The sequence below is a fragment of the Carcharhinus amblyrhynchos genome, chromosome 4, assembly GCF_965287045.1.
Source record: "Carcharhinus amblyrhynchos chromosome 4, sCarAmb.v2.hapA, whole genome shotgun sequence".
In the NCBI taxonomy this organism is placed as follows: domain Eukaryota; kingdom Metazoa; phylum Chordata; class Chondrichthyes; order Carcharhiniformes; family Carcharhinidae; genus Carcharhinus; species Carcharhinus amblyrhynchos.
The window spans coordinates 130,997,249-131,013,725 of NC_137327.1; the positions used below are offsets into that span (position 1 = coordinate 130,997,249).

The 16,477-nt window shown below is 45.9% G+C and overlaps 1 protein-coding gene across 1 annotated transcript in view; it reads left to right on the plus strand.

The window, feature by feature from the left end:
• eda2r (ectodysplasin A2 receptor) overlaps positions 1–16,477 on the plus strand; it is a 49,585-nt gene that overhangs the window by 17,631 nt on the left and 15,477 nt on the right. The window contains exons 4-7 of the mRNA XM_080188037.1: positions 2,743–2,921; positions 4,506–4,579; positions 9,378–9,542; positions 16,008–16,148. Of these exons, the coding sequence (XP_080044163.1) occupies positions 2,743–2,921; positions 4,506–4,579; positions 9,378–9,542; positions 16,008–16,148 (559 nt within the window). The remainder of the gene's footprint in view (positions 1–2,742; positions 2,922–4,505; positions 4,580–9,377; positions 9,543–16,007; positions 16,149–16,477) is intronic.

The window sequence follows — 16,477 nt, forward strand, 5'->3', positions numbered from 1 at the left end:
AGGTCCCTCTGCACCGTCGCCTGCTGCAGTTTTTCGCCACGTAAGTAATAGTCCTTCCTACCATTCTTCCTACCAAAGTGGACCACCTCACACTTGCCAACATTAAATTCCATTTGCCATTTCCTGGCCCATTCGCCCAGCCTATCTAAATCCTTCTGCAGACTCTCCACACCCTCCGCACAATTTGCCGTTCCCCCTATCTTGGTGTCATCAGCAAATTTCGACACCCTACACTCGGTTCCCTCCTCCAGATCATCTATATAAATGGTAAAAAGATGGTAAAAATAGTATAAATGGTAAAAACCAATACCAGAGATAACTGCATGGAATTTAAAGCAGAGAGAGATGGGTCATTCAGTCATCTTTTTCATGCCAGTGTTTATGCTCCACGTGGTCTTCTGCCTGCCCTTCTACATCTTGACTATCGTCATCTCCTTCTATTCGTTTCTCCTTCACACATTCACCTAGCTCCCTCTTCAGCCTTGGAACCTCCCAGCAGATTTGAAGATGTTTCCACAAAGAGACTGTGAATGGAAAAAGCTCGGAAGAGACCTGTGCGGCATTGGCCTTTCCAGGACACCTCACTGCTGAGAGACCCCTCTCTCCTCCTGCACACTGGCATCTCTCAAAACTATTACTGTGGGCAGAATCATTTCAGAAATCAGCAAAGCCCCATTTCAAGTGGGTAGATTGGCATCTGACCTCGTTGATGGCTTTATCCATCGTGACACTTGGTATAAAGAATGCAGGGGTATGGGCTTCACGTTGGATTGCTGGCAGGGCACCATTGATTCACCCGACCTGCTTTGATTACAGGGTTTCAGTAATCTGGGTACCATATTTAAAGGCTGCTTCTGGGCACAACTGGAACTCCACAAGGGACAGGAAGCTGCTGCTTACTGGTGGCTTCCAAAGCCAAGAAACATACTGCTCCTGAATTTAGCGACCCGTCCCTTGAGTGCCTATCAGCCGCTGTGGGGGCCTGGATGAAGACCACCAAGCAAGGATGCCAATCCAGCACAAGGGGGGCAGTAGCAGTGGCGGTCAGCACCAATGTTCTCCAATAGAGTTCAGCCGTCCAGCTGAAGGATCCCTGTTCTGCCACTCACTCTCTCACACACACCTTCGTCTCCCCTGCGGGTCACGTCCTCATCTTGTCCATAGCCGCACTCACCAAATGGCCTGGTGGCAGGGGTCCTCCTTATATTCTCACCATCTGTCTCCATGCAGGACACACTGGCACGCAGCATGAGGGAGAGATCCCAGGCTGGTGGAGGGATGCCCGGCATCAATATCCTCACAGACTCCGAGTGATCCAGCTGGCCGGCGAAGATATGGACCATTCCTGCACTGGTGGTGAGATTGGCAGTGCTGCCAATTCTTGCGAATGTTCTGATGAATGCAAGATGAAAAACTGACAGAAATGTCTTTTTTTCCTGCAATACTCAAGAACCATAGAACCCTACAGTGCAGAAAAAGGCCACTCGGCCCATCGAGTATGCACCAAACGCAATCCCACCCATGCCCTACCCCCATAGCCCTACATATTATACCCACTAATCTCTCTAACCTACGCATCCCAGGACACTAAGGGGCAATTTCGTAGCATGGCCAATCAACGTTACCCGCACATCTTTGGACAGTGGGAGGAAACCCGAGTACCCGGAGGAAACCCACACAGACACAAGGAGAATGTGCAAACTCCACACAGGCAGTGACCTGAGACAGGAATCGAACCCATGACCCTGGAGCTGTGAAGCAGCAGTGCTAACCACTGTGCTACCGTACCACCCAGGGAAAAGCTTGAGGTCCTTCTCAGCATGTTTTCTATTCTCACCACTGAACATGCCAGTCCCAAATCGGCATATAAAATCCCAGCTCGTGAGTTCCTGTCCATTGCTGTCAAAGGAAGGTAAATAGCAGGCAATATGGTTTTGCCGTGCGCCCCCCTGGAACTCGAGGTCTCTGTTGGTGAATTGGGGGTTTCAGAAAAGAGCATTATCAGGCTAGATGTTCGATGACTTCACCTAAAAGATGTCCGATTGTCTGCCTGATTCATTATCCAGCCTTGTACACAATGGCTGTGTTAATGAGGTGCTAAATGGCTCCCTCTAACTCATGAATTTATCTCCCACTATGACCAATTGCCTTGACAAGAAAGAGGGGAAAACAGACACATTTCTTCATAGCTGATAACATTTTATCTGCGTACACCACCTTGCTCGTCATGTGGAGGAGGCCCGAGTTCAACTAAAAGGATGGTCCTGATATACCATTCGGTTCCTTTGTTAAATTAGCTAAATGGTCGGCATGGAATTGCTGCCTCACAGCGCCAAGGACCCAGGTTCAATTCTCAGCTTGGGTCACTGTCTGTGTAGGGTTTACATTTTCTCCCCTTGTCTGTGTGGGTTTCCTCTGATTCTCTCCCACAGTCCAAAAATGTGCGGGTTAGGTGAATTGGCAATGATAAATGGCCCTTTCGTGTCATAGGGAATTAGTAGGGTAAATATGTGGGGATATGGGGATAGGGCCTGACTGGGATTGTTGTTGGTGCAAACTTGTTGGGCCAAATGGCCTCCTTCTTGACTGTAGGGATCCTACAAATTTAGACGATGGCTCAGAGAATAACCTTTAACCCACACCACCTTCGACAGTGCTTGTCCTGGGAGTAATCCCGCCACATTATGAAGCTCTGTATTTGGGAGCTGGTGAAGTTGATGATTGTTAATATTGTTCTTGCAGGACTGTGGATTTGGAGCTGGGGCCGATGCACAGTGCGTAATCTGCAGGCCCAAACGGTACAAGGACAGCTGGGGACAGCAGAAATGCAAACTGTGTCTTTCCTGTGTGCTCGTGAATCGAATTCAAGAAAAGAATTGCACAATGTCCAGTAATGCGGTGTGTGGGAAATGCTTGCCAGGGTAAGTGTGAGGACAAAGACTCTCACCTTGTTCTTCAAGGTTCGTTTTCCCTCTGTTCACCGGTGTAATCCCATTTATATTTAGAAACGTCTTCGCTAACACCAAACAGAGGAAAACATATCTCATGAATTCTTAACAGTTCTGCGTCAGGAAGAAGTAAATTCGTTGTGAATCACACAAGTTGTTTTGATTTTTTTGATTTGATTTGTTATTGCCACATGTATTAACATACAGTGAGAAGTATTGTTCCTTGCGCGCTATACAGACAAAGCATACAGTTCATAGAGAAGGAAACGAGAGAGTGCAGAATGTAGTGCTACAGTCATAGCTGGGGTGTAGAGAAAGATCAACTTAATGTAAAGTAGGTCCATTCAAAAGTCTGACAGCAGCAGGGAAGAAGTTATTCTTGAGTTGGTTGGTATGTGACCTCAGACTTTTGTATCTTTTTCCCGACGGCAAAAGGTGGAAGAGAGGACATCCGCCAAAGTTATACGGAGAAAAATATCTGCGCAGGACTGATTACAAAGTTAGAATCTCATAGGATTAAAAGAGCGCACATTATTTATTTTTAAACTGTGGTTAAACAAGCGAGGGGTGCCAATTCTGCAGAGCAGAACTCCCTTCCAATTTAGGCACAGTGTTTCAGTTCCAAGGACTCCTGAAGTCAGGTTTCAGATAGACAGTTGCAGAGTAACCTTCCTGCTCACCGTCCCAACAATAAGACAAGGGAATGGAAGAGTTATTCAGGTTGTTATACCAATGTGTGCATGAAGACATTCTCTGCCCCATTATCTTCCGTAAAATCATAACTAAGGCTTTTTACTTCTGGAACTTTCTCAAAAAGTCACCTCTCTTTCAAATCTCCAGGTTTTATTGAACCATAAAGGTTTAGCGCATGGAAATAGGCCCTTCAGCCCAACTTGTCCATGCTGCTCTTTTAACTACTAAGCTAGTCCCAATTACCCATGTTTGGCCCATTTCCCTCTATACCCATCTTACCCATGTAACTGTCTAAACACTTTTTAAAAGACAAAATTGTACCCGCCTCTACTACTACCTCTGGCGGCTTGTTCCAGACATTCACCACCCTCTGTATGAAAAAATTGCCTCTCTGGAACCTTTTGCATCTCTCCCCTCAAACCTCAAACTTTTGCTCTGTAGTTTTAGACTCCCCTATTTTTGGGAAAAGAAAGGACATTAATGAACCCCAGATGGGTCATTGCGACAAATGTTTTGTGGTCATCAGGAGACTTATAATTCCAGATTTTTATTGAATTTAAATTTCACCATCTGCCTTATCTGTGTCCCTCATTATTTTATAGACCTCTATAAGATCACTCCTACGCCTCCTACTCTCCCAGTCTATCCAGCCTCTCCTTATAAACCAAAACCATCAAGTCCCTGTAGCATCCTAGTAAACTTTTTCTGCACGCTTCCTGGTTTAGGATGGCAATATCTAATCACTATCACTTGGTTCATCTACTCATTTTCTTCTATCTGTTTCAGCTTTGGTTGCATTGCTACGGACCTTTGACCCCTGCTGAGGTTTCTCCAGTAAATCCTTCCTGTTTTGCTCTCCTGCAGGTTCTACAGGAAGACCAGGCTTGGAGGATTGCCAGATACAGAATGTATTCCCTGCACAGACCCAGCACCTCCCGGTGAACCTCAGTGTAAATGATAGCTTCTCTTTGCGTGTGTCTGACTTGAAAACATTCAGAAACCACATTGGGAGGGTAGAAATGTCGAAACTAGAAGCAGATTTAGGCAGTTAAGCCCTTTGACTCTGCTCCCCATTCATCATCATGCCTGATCATCATATCCAATATCCTGATGCCCCCTTATCACCTTACCCCTTGATCCCTTAAGCCCCAAGAGCTATATCTAATTTCTTCTTGAAATGAAACAACATCTTGGGCTCAACTATTTCCTGTGGTAGTGAATCCCACACATTCACCATCCTCTGGTGGTGGAACTTCTCCTCACCTCAGTCCTAAAAGGATGACCCCTTATCCTCAAACTATGACCCCTAGTTCTAGGTAGTAGAGATAGAAACCCTCACAATCTTTAAAAGTACGTGGATGAATACTTGAAATGTCATAACGTTCAAGGCTATGGATTGATGCTGGAGAGTGAGTTTAATGCAGATTTAATGTAGTTTTGCCAGAGCAGACTCAAAGGACCTCTTCTGTGGTCCAGATGACCCTGTGGCCCATTGTTTCATTTATTTACTAGAGCCACAACTTGGTTTACATCAACACTGCAATAAAGTTAATGTGAAAATCCCCTAGTCGCCACGCTCTGACAACTGTTCGGGCGTGCTAAGGGAGAATTTAACATGGCCAATGCACCTAGCCAGCATGTCTTTCGGATTGTGGGAGGAAATCGGAGGACCTGGAGGAAACCCATACAGATATGAGTAGAATGTTCAGACTCCGCACAGACAGTGACCCAAGCCAGGAATCGAACCCAGGTCCCTGGCGCTGTGAGGCAGCAGTGCTAAGCCACTGTGCATGTGCGGAATGTCATCATGGTTTGTAAGCACTGCATAGTGCAGGGTTGGTGTCAGGGGTGTGGGGCTTGGATTAGTAACTCTGCTTGGATGAACACCCTCCTGTTATAAACAACACAGCACGGGAAACAGGCCCTTCGGCCCAACGAGCCCGCACTGCCATTTTAACATTATGAGTGCTCTCCTCTACCCATGACCTTTGTCTACGCCTATTGGGGAAGATTGTGGGAAGACTTATTTACGGATAATTTGTTACGCCAATCAGCCTAAGAGCACGGTTTTGGGGTGTGGGAGGAAGCCGGAGCACCTGGAGAAAACCCACGCAATCACGGGGAGAATGTGCAAACTCCCGCAGACACCGGCCCAAATCCATGAATCTGCACAGCAAACAGTGATAGCCACTGAGCTGTCGTGTTGCCTGTCAGATGGTCCAGTTTAAGCCTACACTAACGACGTGAAGCACTAGGCAACTCTCGAAGCAACATCCAAGAGCAGCCCTCGCACGGCCCACCGCGTGTATCCCCCTTGTTGGTCAACAAGGCGGACCGAATCACCTGTGAAGTAAAAGACAAGACATCAATAAACATGCAAAACTTTGACAGACATTTACGGAATCTCCAGAAGCTCAGAAGTAAGGCAAGTTGGCCATACAATATGTTGGTAGGTCTGTAGGAATCAATTGATTCCCAGGGACATCCCAAGGCTCTTGATTTTTACTGCCTTGTCCTTGTGGCACACTGCCTTTCCATACTAATTGGATTGGGAGATAACCGATTTTTGAAATCTCATCTGTCATATTTTTTGAAGTTATAAACACTCAAAGACTTTCTAATCTGCCTGTGATTTTTCTGGGTCAGTCAGTGCCGTGTCCTGGAGATGACTATTCAAGTGCTGGGGATTCCAGAAATGGCGGCACTGGTGTGGGTTGGTGACACTGTGTGGAGTGCGGTCAAACATCGGAACACAAAATCCATGTCTGCAATTCCCCCCCCCGCCGCATAGCAATCTTCTGACCTCACCTTCCTAATACAGGGTAAACCAGTGTCAAACAAAGGTCAGGACAGTTCTCCACAAGGCCAAGTGAAAACCATTACCATATATTTTGCAATGAGTATTAATAGAGAGATACTGGCAGGGTCCTGGGAACAAGTTGTACATCTATTCTGTCCATGCCAGGAATGGCACATGGATGAGAAAAAAATCATAAAATTATCTATGTTAGGCTAATAATATTGATATAAACAGTAACTATTCCTTGCACAGTTATCTTATTGATTTTTTTTTCTTGCCAAATTTGAGTTATGGAAGGATAGTTTTTTTGATTTGATTTGATTTATTATTGTCACATGTATTGGGATAGAGTGAACAGTATTGTTTCTTGTGCTATATAGACAACATCGAGCATAGAACATTACAACGCAATACAGGCCCTTCAGCCCTCGATGTTGCGCCGACCAGTGGAACCAATCTAATGGCCCTCTAACCTAAACTATTCCAATGTTATCCATATGCCTATCCACTGACCATTTGAACGCCCTTAAAGTTGGCGAGTCCACAACTGCTGCAGGCAGGGCATTCCATGCCCTTACTACCCTCTGAGTAAAGAACCTACCTCTGACATCTGTCCTATAACCACCACCGTTTAACTTAAAGCTTTGTCACAGCTTAATTTAGAGCTATGACAAAGCATACCATTCATAGTGTACACGGGGAGAAGGAAATGAGAGAGTGCAGGATATAGTGTTACAGTCATAGCTAGGGTATAGAGAAAGATCAGCTTAATATATGGTAGATCCATTCAAAAGTCTGATGGTAGCAGGGAAGAAGCTATTCTTGAGTCGGCTGGTACGTGACCGCACATCTTTGTATCGTTTTCCCAATGGAAGAAAGTGGAAGAGAGAATGTCCTTGATTATGTTGGCTGTTTCTCTGATGCAGCGGGAGGTATAGGCAGGGTCAATGGGTGGGAGGCTAGTTTGCATGATGGACTGGGCTATGTTTACAACCCTTTGTAGTTTCCTGCAGTCACAAGAGGATTTTTTTATTCGTTCATGGGCATTGCTGGCTGGTCAGCATTTATTGCCCATCCCTAATTGCCCTTGGAAGGCAGTTAAGAGTCAACCACATTGAATCTGGGGTCACATGTAGGCCAGACCAGATAAGGAAGGCAGATTTCCTTCCCTAAAGGAGATTTGTGAACCAGATGGGTTTTTATGATAATCGACAATGGTTTCATGGTCATCAGTAGACTTTTAATTCCAGAGTGAGGTTATAAAACAGCATTAAAAGCTAGTTCATTGTGCAGTTAGACATCATGCTGTTCTCAGTAGCACCATGGTCTTGAGTTTGTGGCTGAAAGTGTGAGGAGTAAAATCCATGAACATCTCATGTGTCAACATGAGTATTTCAATAAAAAATTGTCTGCATAGTGAGAGGTCTGCCCTGCTTAGACTGCAGTATCAATTACACATTTTAAAGCATCAATTAAATCCTACCTGCAAGGAAACAAGTCCATTTTTAAAAAAAATACATATTTATAAATAGATTCCACTCCCCCAACCCCCCGCAACGCAGATATTTGTTTGAATTTTACGATCAGTCCAGCATGTGTCTGCACACTATCCCTGGCTGTTAGAATGGTTAGCCTGCCCAAATGCCCAGACACCTCTAACCAGTCACTTGGAGGCATGCGAGAGTCGTCACAGAGATGTGGGCTTGGATCCTCCCTCAGATCTTCCTTGGTGAGATCCGAGTTCTCTGTAAGTATAAAAGTAACTGACTTGAAAATGCCCAAGTAACAATCCCTCAGTGGGTAAATATTTGGAATGGCAAGGTTCACCGTTCAGTCCCTGGTTTGTGCTGAGTTGGCAAAACCCAGTGGAATCTGCAGTGGTCATGCTACAATATTCTTCTGGTGAAAGGGGTCAGGATTGGATGCTCTTCTATTGCTGTTGACATGTATAGATGGGAGTCACCATTGTCATGACTCTCAGTTGAGGAGGACATGGAACATGTGATTCATACCCCAGTTGAGCAAGTTACAGCCCCATTGAATTTACCCAATGTGTGTTTTCATGTGTTGATTAAGTCACATTGGTGGCACAGTGATTAGCACTGCTGCCTCACAGTGCCCAGAGGGTGGCACGGTAGCACAGTGGTTAGCACTGCTGCTTCACATCTCCAGGGTCCTGGGTTCGATTCCCGGCTCAGGTCACTGTCTGTGCGGAGTTTGTACATTCTCCTCGTGTCTGCGTGGGTTTCCTCTGGGTACTCCGGTTTCCTCCCACAGTCCAAAGGTCTGCGGGTTAAGTTGATTGGCCATGCTAAGGAATCACCCCCTTAGTGTCCAGAGATGCGTAGGTTAGAGGGATTAGTGGGTATAATATGTAGGGAAATGGGGGTAGGGTCTGGGTGGGATTGTGTTCGGTGCAGACTCGATGGGCCGAAGGGCCTCTTGTAGGGTTCTATTATTCAGAGATCCAGGTTCGATTCCTGGCTTGGGTCACTGGCTGTGTGGAGTTTGCACATTCTCCCCGTGTCTGCGTGGGTTTCCTCTGGGTGCTCTGGTTTCCTTCCACTGTCCAAAAATGTGCGGGTTAGGTGGATTGGCCATGATAAAGTGTCCATTAGTGTCAGAGGGATTATCAGGGTAGATGTATGGGGTTATGGGGATAGGGCCTGGGTGGGATTGTTGTCTGTGCAGGCTTGATGGGCCAAATGGCCTCCTTTTGCACTGCAGGGTTTCTATGATCCTGCCCATTAATCTCCAATCCTTGCTAATTAATAGCCAGTCAAGAGTCGATTTCAAAACTCTGGCAAGATGTTGCTAACACCCATAGGACTGATGGATCAGCCATTGGTGAGTGGCTTGGTCGAAGGCTAAGAAAATTGAAGAATAAAGCTTCTGCATTTGGATCTCCCTCAGTTTGCCCTCTGTCTGTTTCGCAGGTATCTCCAGCACAGATTTGGTGAGGGTCCTGAACCCTGAGGCTGCCCCCTATGACAGTGCCCTTGTTGCTGTGGTCTGTAGTGCTCTGACAACTATTCTGCTGGCTGCCTTGCTGCTGTGTTTCATCTACTGCAGAAAGCTGATCACTGAAAAGCACAGTAATGGTAATTAAAGTTAATCACGCGGCTTAAACCCGTACTGCCATCTACATGTATTGGTGTCAGCTGTGATCCAGGAGTCGCTGTCACCACTGAGACAGTCTCTCATCAGACCCAAGTATAGTATCCTTCATGCTTTTCTTCATCTAAAATCTTCACTCCATGGCAGTCAGTGACTTCTTTTCATTGTTTTATCTGCGTTAGTTCCCAGGGACTCTAAGCAGTCACTCTCTCTCTCATCATCCCTTGTAATCTAGAGTGTCTAAAACCTTCAGCTTTGCTTTGTCTCCTCACTATGTCTCTTGTTTCATCTTGATTTCTTTTCTACTCCTTTGAACACTTTGGAGTGTAGAACAACGTCTACGTTTCAAAAGTATTTCATTGCCTGTTAAACTCTGGGACACCTAAGACTTGTGAAAGGCGTTTGAGTCTTTCATCATTCTCCTGCCTTATTCCTTTTTCTCAAGCTTCTCAATGCCAATTGCTCATTGTTCCTGTGGAGCTGAGTCGAGAGGCAGCGATTTTTGGGCGTGCGAGGAGGCAAAAATAAGGTATATTTTTCTGTTTATTCCGTTTAACTTTTTATTTTTAGTGTTAAGTCGCGAGTTTCGGCGGTTTTTTTTAAATTAGTTAGAAACCGGAAGTCGTCACTAGGACGCTTACCGGTAGTTGTAGTTTTTTTTTCGGGTTTAAAAACACCTACCTCCGTGTCTCGGCCTCATTGTTCCTGTGGAGCTGAGTCGAGAGGCAGCGATTTTTGGGCGTGCGAGGAGGCAAAAATAAGGTATATTTTTCTGTTTATTCCGTTTAACTTTTTATTTTTAGTGTTAAGTCGCGAGTTTCGGCGGTTTTTTTTAAATTAGTTAGAAACCGGAAGTCGTCACTAGGACGCTTACCGGTAGTTGTAGTTTTTTTTTCGGGTTTAAAAACACCTACCTCCGTGTCTCGGCCTCATTGTTCCTGTGGAGCTGAGTCGAGAGGCAGCGATTTTTGGGCGTGCGAGGAGGCAAAAATAAGGTATATTTTTCTGTTTATTCCGTTTAACTTTTTATTTTTAGTGTTAAGTCGCGAGTTTCGGCGGTTTTTTTTAATTTAGTTAGAAACCGGAAGTCGTCACTAGGACGCTTACCGGTAGTTGTAGTTTTTTTTTTCGGGTTTAAAAACACCTACCTCCGTGTCTCGGCCTCATTGTTCCTGTGGAGCTGAGTCGAGAGGCAGCGATTTTTGGGCGTGCGAGGAGGCAAAAATAAGGTATATTTTTCTGTTTATTCCGTTTAACTTTTTATTTTTAGTGTTAAGTCGCGAGTTTCGGCGGTTTTTTTTAAATTAGTTAGAAACCGGAAGTCGTCACTAGGACGCTTACCGGTAGTTGTAGTTTTTTTTTTCGGGTTTAAAAACACCTACCTCCGTGTCTCGGCCTCATTGTTCCTGTGGAGCTGAGTCGAGAGGCAGCGATTTTTGGGCGTGCGAGGAGGCAAAAATAAGGTATATTTTTCTGTTTATTCCGTTTAACTTTTTATTTTTAGTGTTAAGTCGCGAGTTTCGGCGGTTCTTTTTAAATTAGTTAGAAACCGGAAGTCGTCACTAGGACGCTTACCGGTAGTTGTAGTTTTTTTTTCGGGTTTAAAAACACCTACCTCCGTGTCTCGGCCTCATTGTTCCTGTGGAGCTGAGTCGAGAGGCAGCGATTTTTGGGCGTGCGAGGAGGCAAAAATAAGGTATATTTTTCTGTTTATTCCGTTTAACTTTTTATTTTTAGTGTTAAGTCGCGAGTTTCGGCGGTTTTTTTTTAAATTAGTTAGAAACCGGAAGTCGTCACTAGGACGCTTACCGGTAGTTGTAGTTTTTTTTTCGGGTTTAAAAACACCTACCTCCGTGTCTCGGCCTCATTGTTCCTGTGGAGCTGAGTCGAGAGGCAGCGATTTTTGGGCGTGCGAGGAGGCAAAAATAAGGTATATTTTTCTGTTTATTCCGTTTAACTTTTTATTTTTAGTGTTAAGTCGCGAGTTTCGGCGGTTTTTTTTTAAATTAGTTAGAAACCGGAAGTCGTCACTAGGACGCTTACCGGTAGTTGTAGTTTTTTTTTCGGGTTTAAAAACACCTACCTCCGTGTCTCGGCCTCATTGTTCCTGTGGAGCTGAGTCGAGAGGCAGCGATTTTTGGGCGTGCGAGGAGGCAAAAATAAGGTATATTTTTCTGTTTATTCCGTTTAACTTTTTATTTTTAGTGTTAAGTCGCGAGTTTCGGCGGTTTTTTTTTAAATTAGTTAGAAACCGGAAGTCGTCACTAGGACGCTTACCGGTAGTTGTAGTTTTTTTTTCTCGTGCCCCTAACACTATAAATTAGTGCAGAGAGGATACCCGATTCTCTACACTGGTAGAGAATCCCACCCTTCCACCTCCTCTAACCTAATTATAAGTGTGAGGGAAGTTTTTTTTTTATATTTTTACTTTTCTGCTGGTAATTGATTCAGGGATGGCAGTTCAGGCTGTAAGCTGCATCTCCTGTGGGATGTATGTAGTGAGGGACTCCCACAGTGTTTCAGGTGATTTTACTTGTGGGAAGTGTGTTAGATTGCAGTTTCTGGAGGAGCGTGTAAAGGAGCTGGAAGGGGAATTAGAGGAGCTCCGTATAATTCGGGAAGTGGAGCAGGACATAGAAAGGAGTTATAAGGAGATAGTCACTCCTAGGAATAAGTCTTGGGTCACTGCCAGGAAGAGGGGCAAAAAGCAGTTGGGGGGACAATCCCCTGGGGCTGTTCCCCTCCAAAATAGGTTCTCGGTCCTGGAGGCTACAGTTGAGGAGAAATCAACTGGGGATAGCCAAAGGGAGCAGGTCTCTGGGGGTGAGCCTATTGGCAAGCCTCAGGTGGTTAGGGGTAAGAGATTGGGCCTCGTGATTGGGGACTCCACAGTTATGGGGACGGATAGGAGAGTTGGAGGTAAGGGTAGGGACTCTGGGCTGGTGTGTTGCCTACCAGGGGCTGGGGTCCAGGATGTATCGGACAGAGTATTCAGGACTCTTAGGGGAGAGGGAGATCAACCCCAAGTTATAGTTCATGTGGGGACACATGACATAGGGAGATTAAGGGAAGGGGATATTAAGCAAAGATTTATGGAGTTGGGGTGGAAACTCAAGGCGAAGTCAGAAAGAGTAGTTATATCTGGACTCTTGCCTGTGCCACGGGATAGATTAGAGAGGAATAGGGAGAGGGAAAGTTTGAACTCGTGGCTGAGGGGATGGTGCAGGAGGGAGGGGTTCAGGTACTTGAGCAATTGGGGCTCATTCTGGGGAAGGTGGGACCTCTATAAGAGGGATGGTCTACACCTGAACCAGAGGGGAATCAATATCCTGGGGGGTAAATTTGCAAAAGCGATGCAGGAAGGTTTAAACTGATTCGGAGGGGGGGAGGGATAGTGAGGAAAGGGGGTGAAAGTGAGGGGGGCATAATTGGGGAATGCAAGGCACGGCATAGTGGGGGTGGGGCGGAGCAGGGTTTGAAATGCGTGTACTTTAATGCGAGGAGTATTCGCAATAAAGTGGATGAACTTGCAGCGTGGATCAGTACCTGGGACTTTGATGTTGTGGCCATTTCTGAGACTTGGATAGAGCAGGGTCAGGAATGGATGTTGCAGGTTCCGGGGTACAAATGCTTTAGTCGGAGTAGAGAAGAAGGTAGAAGGGGGGGTGGGGTAGCATTGCTAGTCAAGGACTGTATCACAGTGTCGGAGAGAAAGTTTGATGAGGACTTGTCAGTTGAGGTAGTATGGGCGGAGATTAGAAATAGGAGAGGAGAGGTCACCCTGTTGGGAGTCTTTTATAGACCTCCTAAAAGTTCTAGAGAGGTTGAGGAAAGGATTGCGGAGACAATCCTGGTTAGGAGTGAAAGTAATAGGGTAATTGTTATGGGGGACTTTAACTTTACGAATATTGATTGGAGTTGCTATAGTTCTAGCTCGCTAGAGGGGTCAGTGTTTGTACAAAGCGTGCAGGAAGGTTTTTTGTCTCAGTATGTAGACAGGCCAACTAGAGGTGAGGCTATATTGGATTTGGTGCTGGGAAATGAGCCAGACCAGGTGCTAGACTTGGAAGTTGGTGTGCATTTTGGTGATAGTGACCACAATTCGGTTACGTTCACCTTAGTGATGGGAAGAGATAGGCGTGAACCTCGGGTCAGCAATTTTAGCTGGGGTAAGGGCAATTATGAGGCTATCAGGAGTGAATTAGGAAGCATGGATTGGATTAGGGGATTACAGGGACTGGGAACATCTGAAATGTGGAATTTTTTCAAGGAGCAGCTACTGCGAGTCCTTGATAGGTATGTCCCTGTCAGGCATGGTGGATTTGGTAGATCTAGGGAACCGTGGTGCACTAAAAGAGTTGAGTCGATGGTTAAAAAGAAAAAGGAGGCTTATGTTCGGATGAGATTGGAGGGCTCAGATAGTGCACTAGAAAGCTTTAGATTGGCTAGGAGGGAGTTGAAGAGTGAGTTGAGAAGGGCTAAAAGAGGACATGAGAAGACTTTGGCTGATAGGATTAAGGAGAATCCTAAGGCGTTCTATAAGTATGTCAAGAACAGAAGGTTGGTCAGGGCAAGATTAGGGCCAGTTACAGACAGCAGGGGGAAGTTGTGTGTGGAACCGGAGGAGATTGGAGAAGTATTGAACCAATATTTCTCTTCGGTGTTCACGCAGGGGGACATGAATATAGCTGAGGAGGACATTGGGTTGCAGGGGTGTAAAATAGACAGTATTACGGTTGATAAAGAGGATGTGCTGGAAATTCTTGAGGGGCTGAAAATAGATAAGTCCCCTGGTCCGGATGGGATCTACCCTAGGATTCTCTGGGAGGCTAGAGAGGTGATTGCAGAGCCTCTGGCTCAGATCTTCAGGTCGTCATTGGTCTCTGGTGTAGTCCCGGAGGATTGGAGGATAGCGAATGTTGTCCCATTGTTTAAGAAGGGGAACAGAGACTTTGCCGGGAATTATAGACCGGTGAGTCTTACTTCTGTTGTGGGCAAGGTCTTAGAAAAAATTATTAGGGATAGGATTTATAGTTATTTGGAGTGTAATGAATTGATTAGAAATAGTCAGCATGGTTTTGTAGCAGGTAGGTCGTGCCTTACTAACCTTATTGAGTTTTTTGAGAAGGTGACCAAAGAGGTGGATGGGGGTAAGGCAGTTGACGTGGTATACATGGATTTTAGTAAGGCGTTCGATAAGGTTCACCATGGTAGGCTTCTGCAGAAAATGCAGATGTATGGGATTGTGGGTAATCTAGGAAGTTGGATCAGGAATTGGCTAGCAGATAGGAGACAGAGGGTGGTGGTGGATGGTAAATATTCATCATGGAGTGCAGTTACGAGTGGTGTGCCTCAGGGATCTGTTTTGGGGCCACTGTTGTTTGTAATTTTTATTAATGATCTGGATGAGGGTATAGTTGGGTGGATTAGTAAATTTGCTGATGACACCAAAGTTGGAGGTGTGGTAGATTGTGAGGAAGGGTGTCATAGTCTGCAGGGAGACTTAGATAGGTTGCAGAGCTGGGCCGAGAGGTGGCGGATGGAATTTAATGCGGAGAAGTGTGAGGTAATTCACTTTGGTAGGAGCAACAGATGTGTCGAGTATAGGGCTAACGGGAGGACTTTGAATAGTGTGGATGAACAGAGGGATCTAGGTGTGTGTGTACATAGATCCCTGAAAGTTGGGAATCAAGTAGATAAGGTTGTCAAGAAGGCGTACGGTGTCTTGGCGTTTATTGGTAGGGGGATTGAATTTAGGAGTCGCAGTGTAATGTTGCAACTGTACACTACTCTAGTGCGGCCGCACTTGGAGTACTGTGTGCAGTTCTGGTCCCCGCATTACAAGAAGGATGTGGAGGCGTTGGAGAGGGTGCAGAGGAGGTTTACTAGGATGTTGCCTGGTATGGTGGGGAGGTCCTATGAGGAGAGACTGAGGGATCTAGGGTTGTTTTCGTTGGGAAGAAGGCGGCTAAGAGGGGATCTTATTGAAACATATAAGATGATTAGAGGTTTAGATAGGGTGGATAGTGATAGCCTTTTTCCTCGGATGGAGAAAGCTAGCACGAGGGGGCATGACTTTAAATTAAGGGGGGGTAGCTACAGGACGGATGTCAGGGGTAGGTTCTTTACCCAGCGGGTGGTGAGGGATTGGAATGCCCTGCCTGCTGCAGTTGTAGATGCGTCTAGTTTGGGGGCGTTTAAGAGATCTCTGGATAGGTTTATGGACGAAAAGGGATTGGTATAGGCTAGTGGGTCATTGTTTTTGTAACTGGTCGGCGCAACATCGTGGGCCGAAGGGCCTGTTCTGCGCTGTAATGTTCTATGTTCTATGTAATACTTCAATTAAGTAATCATTCCTTCTGGTTCAGTATGCTGTAAATTCAGCAAAGGTGCATTGTGCTGAGGTGCCAATGAACATAAGCGACTCATTCAAATGCTTCACCTTTCAGGACGGCCGAGACCCCCCATGGCTGAGAGATCCAGAGTGGAATCTTCATGCTCTGAGGGACAAGTGGATGATACGAGCACTGAAGGTTTAATTATGCACTGTCAGAAGATCAGTGCTGGCAAGAATGCAGCACACCCGGCAGGTAAGAGAAGCCCGTCAGGAGAACGCCAGGAACAGAAGCTGGGAGTTGGCCATTGGACACCTTGAGCCAGTCTACCACTCATCATGGTTATCTTCAACCTTCACTCCACTTTCATGCCCGAATCCCCACGCCCCTCAATCTAACATTCTCAGCCTTGAATATACACAGTCGGCTGCATTTTCTGTGCAACCTGCCGTGTGTCTCGCTGCAGTGAAGGTGGCCCACCATTGACTGGTGGCACGATCTTCTGGCCCCACTGTTGTCAGTAAGATTCCCTGTTGGATGCACCCCTCGGTGCCCGTGAGACCCACAGCAGGGGTGCGCCGTCA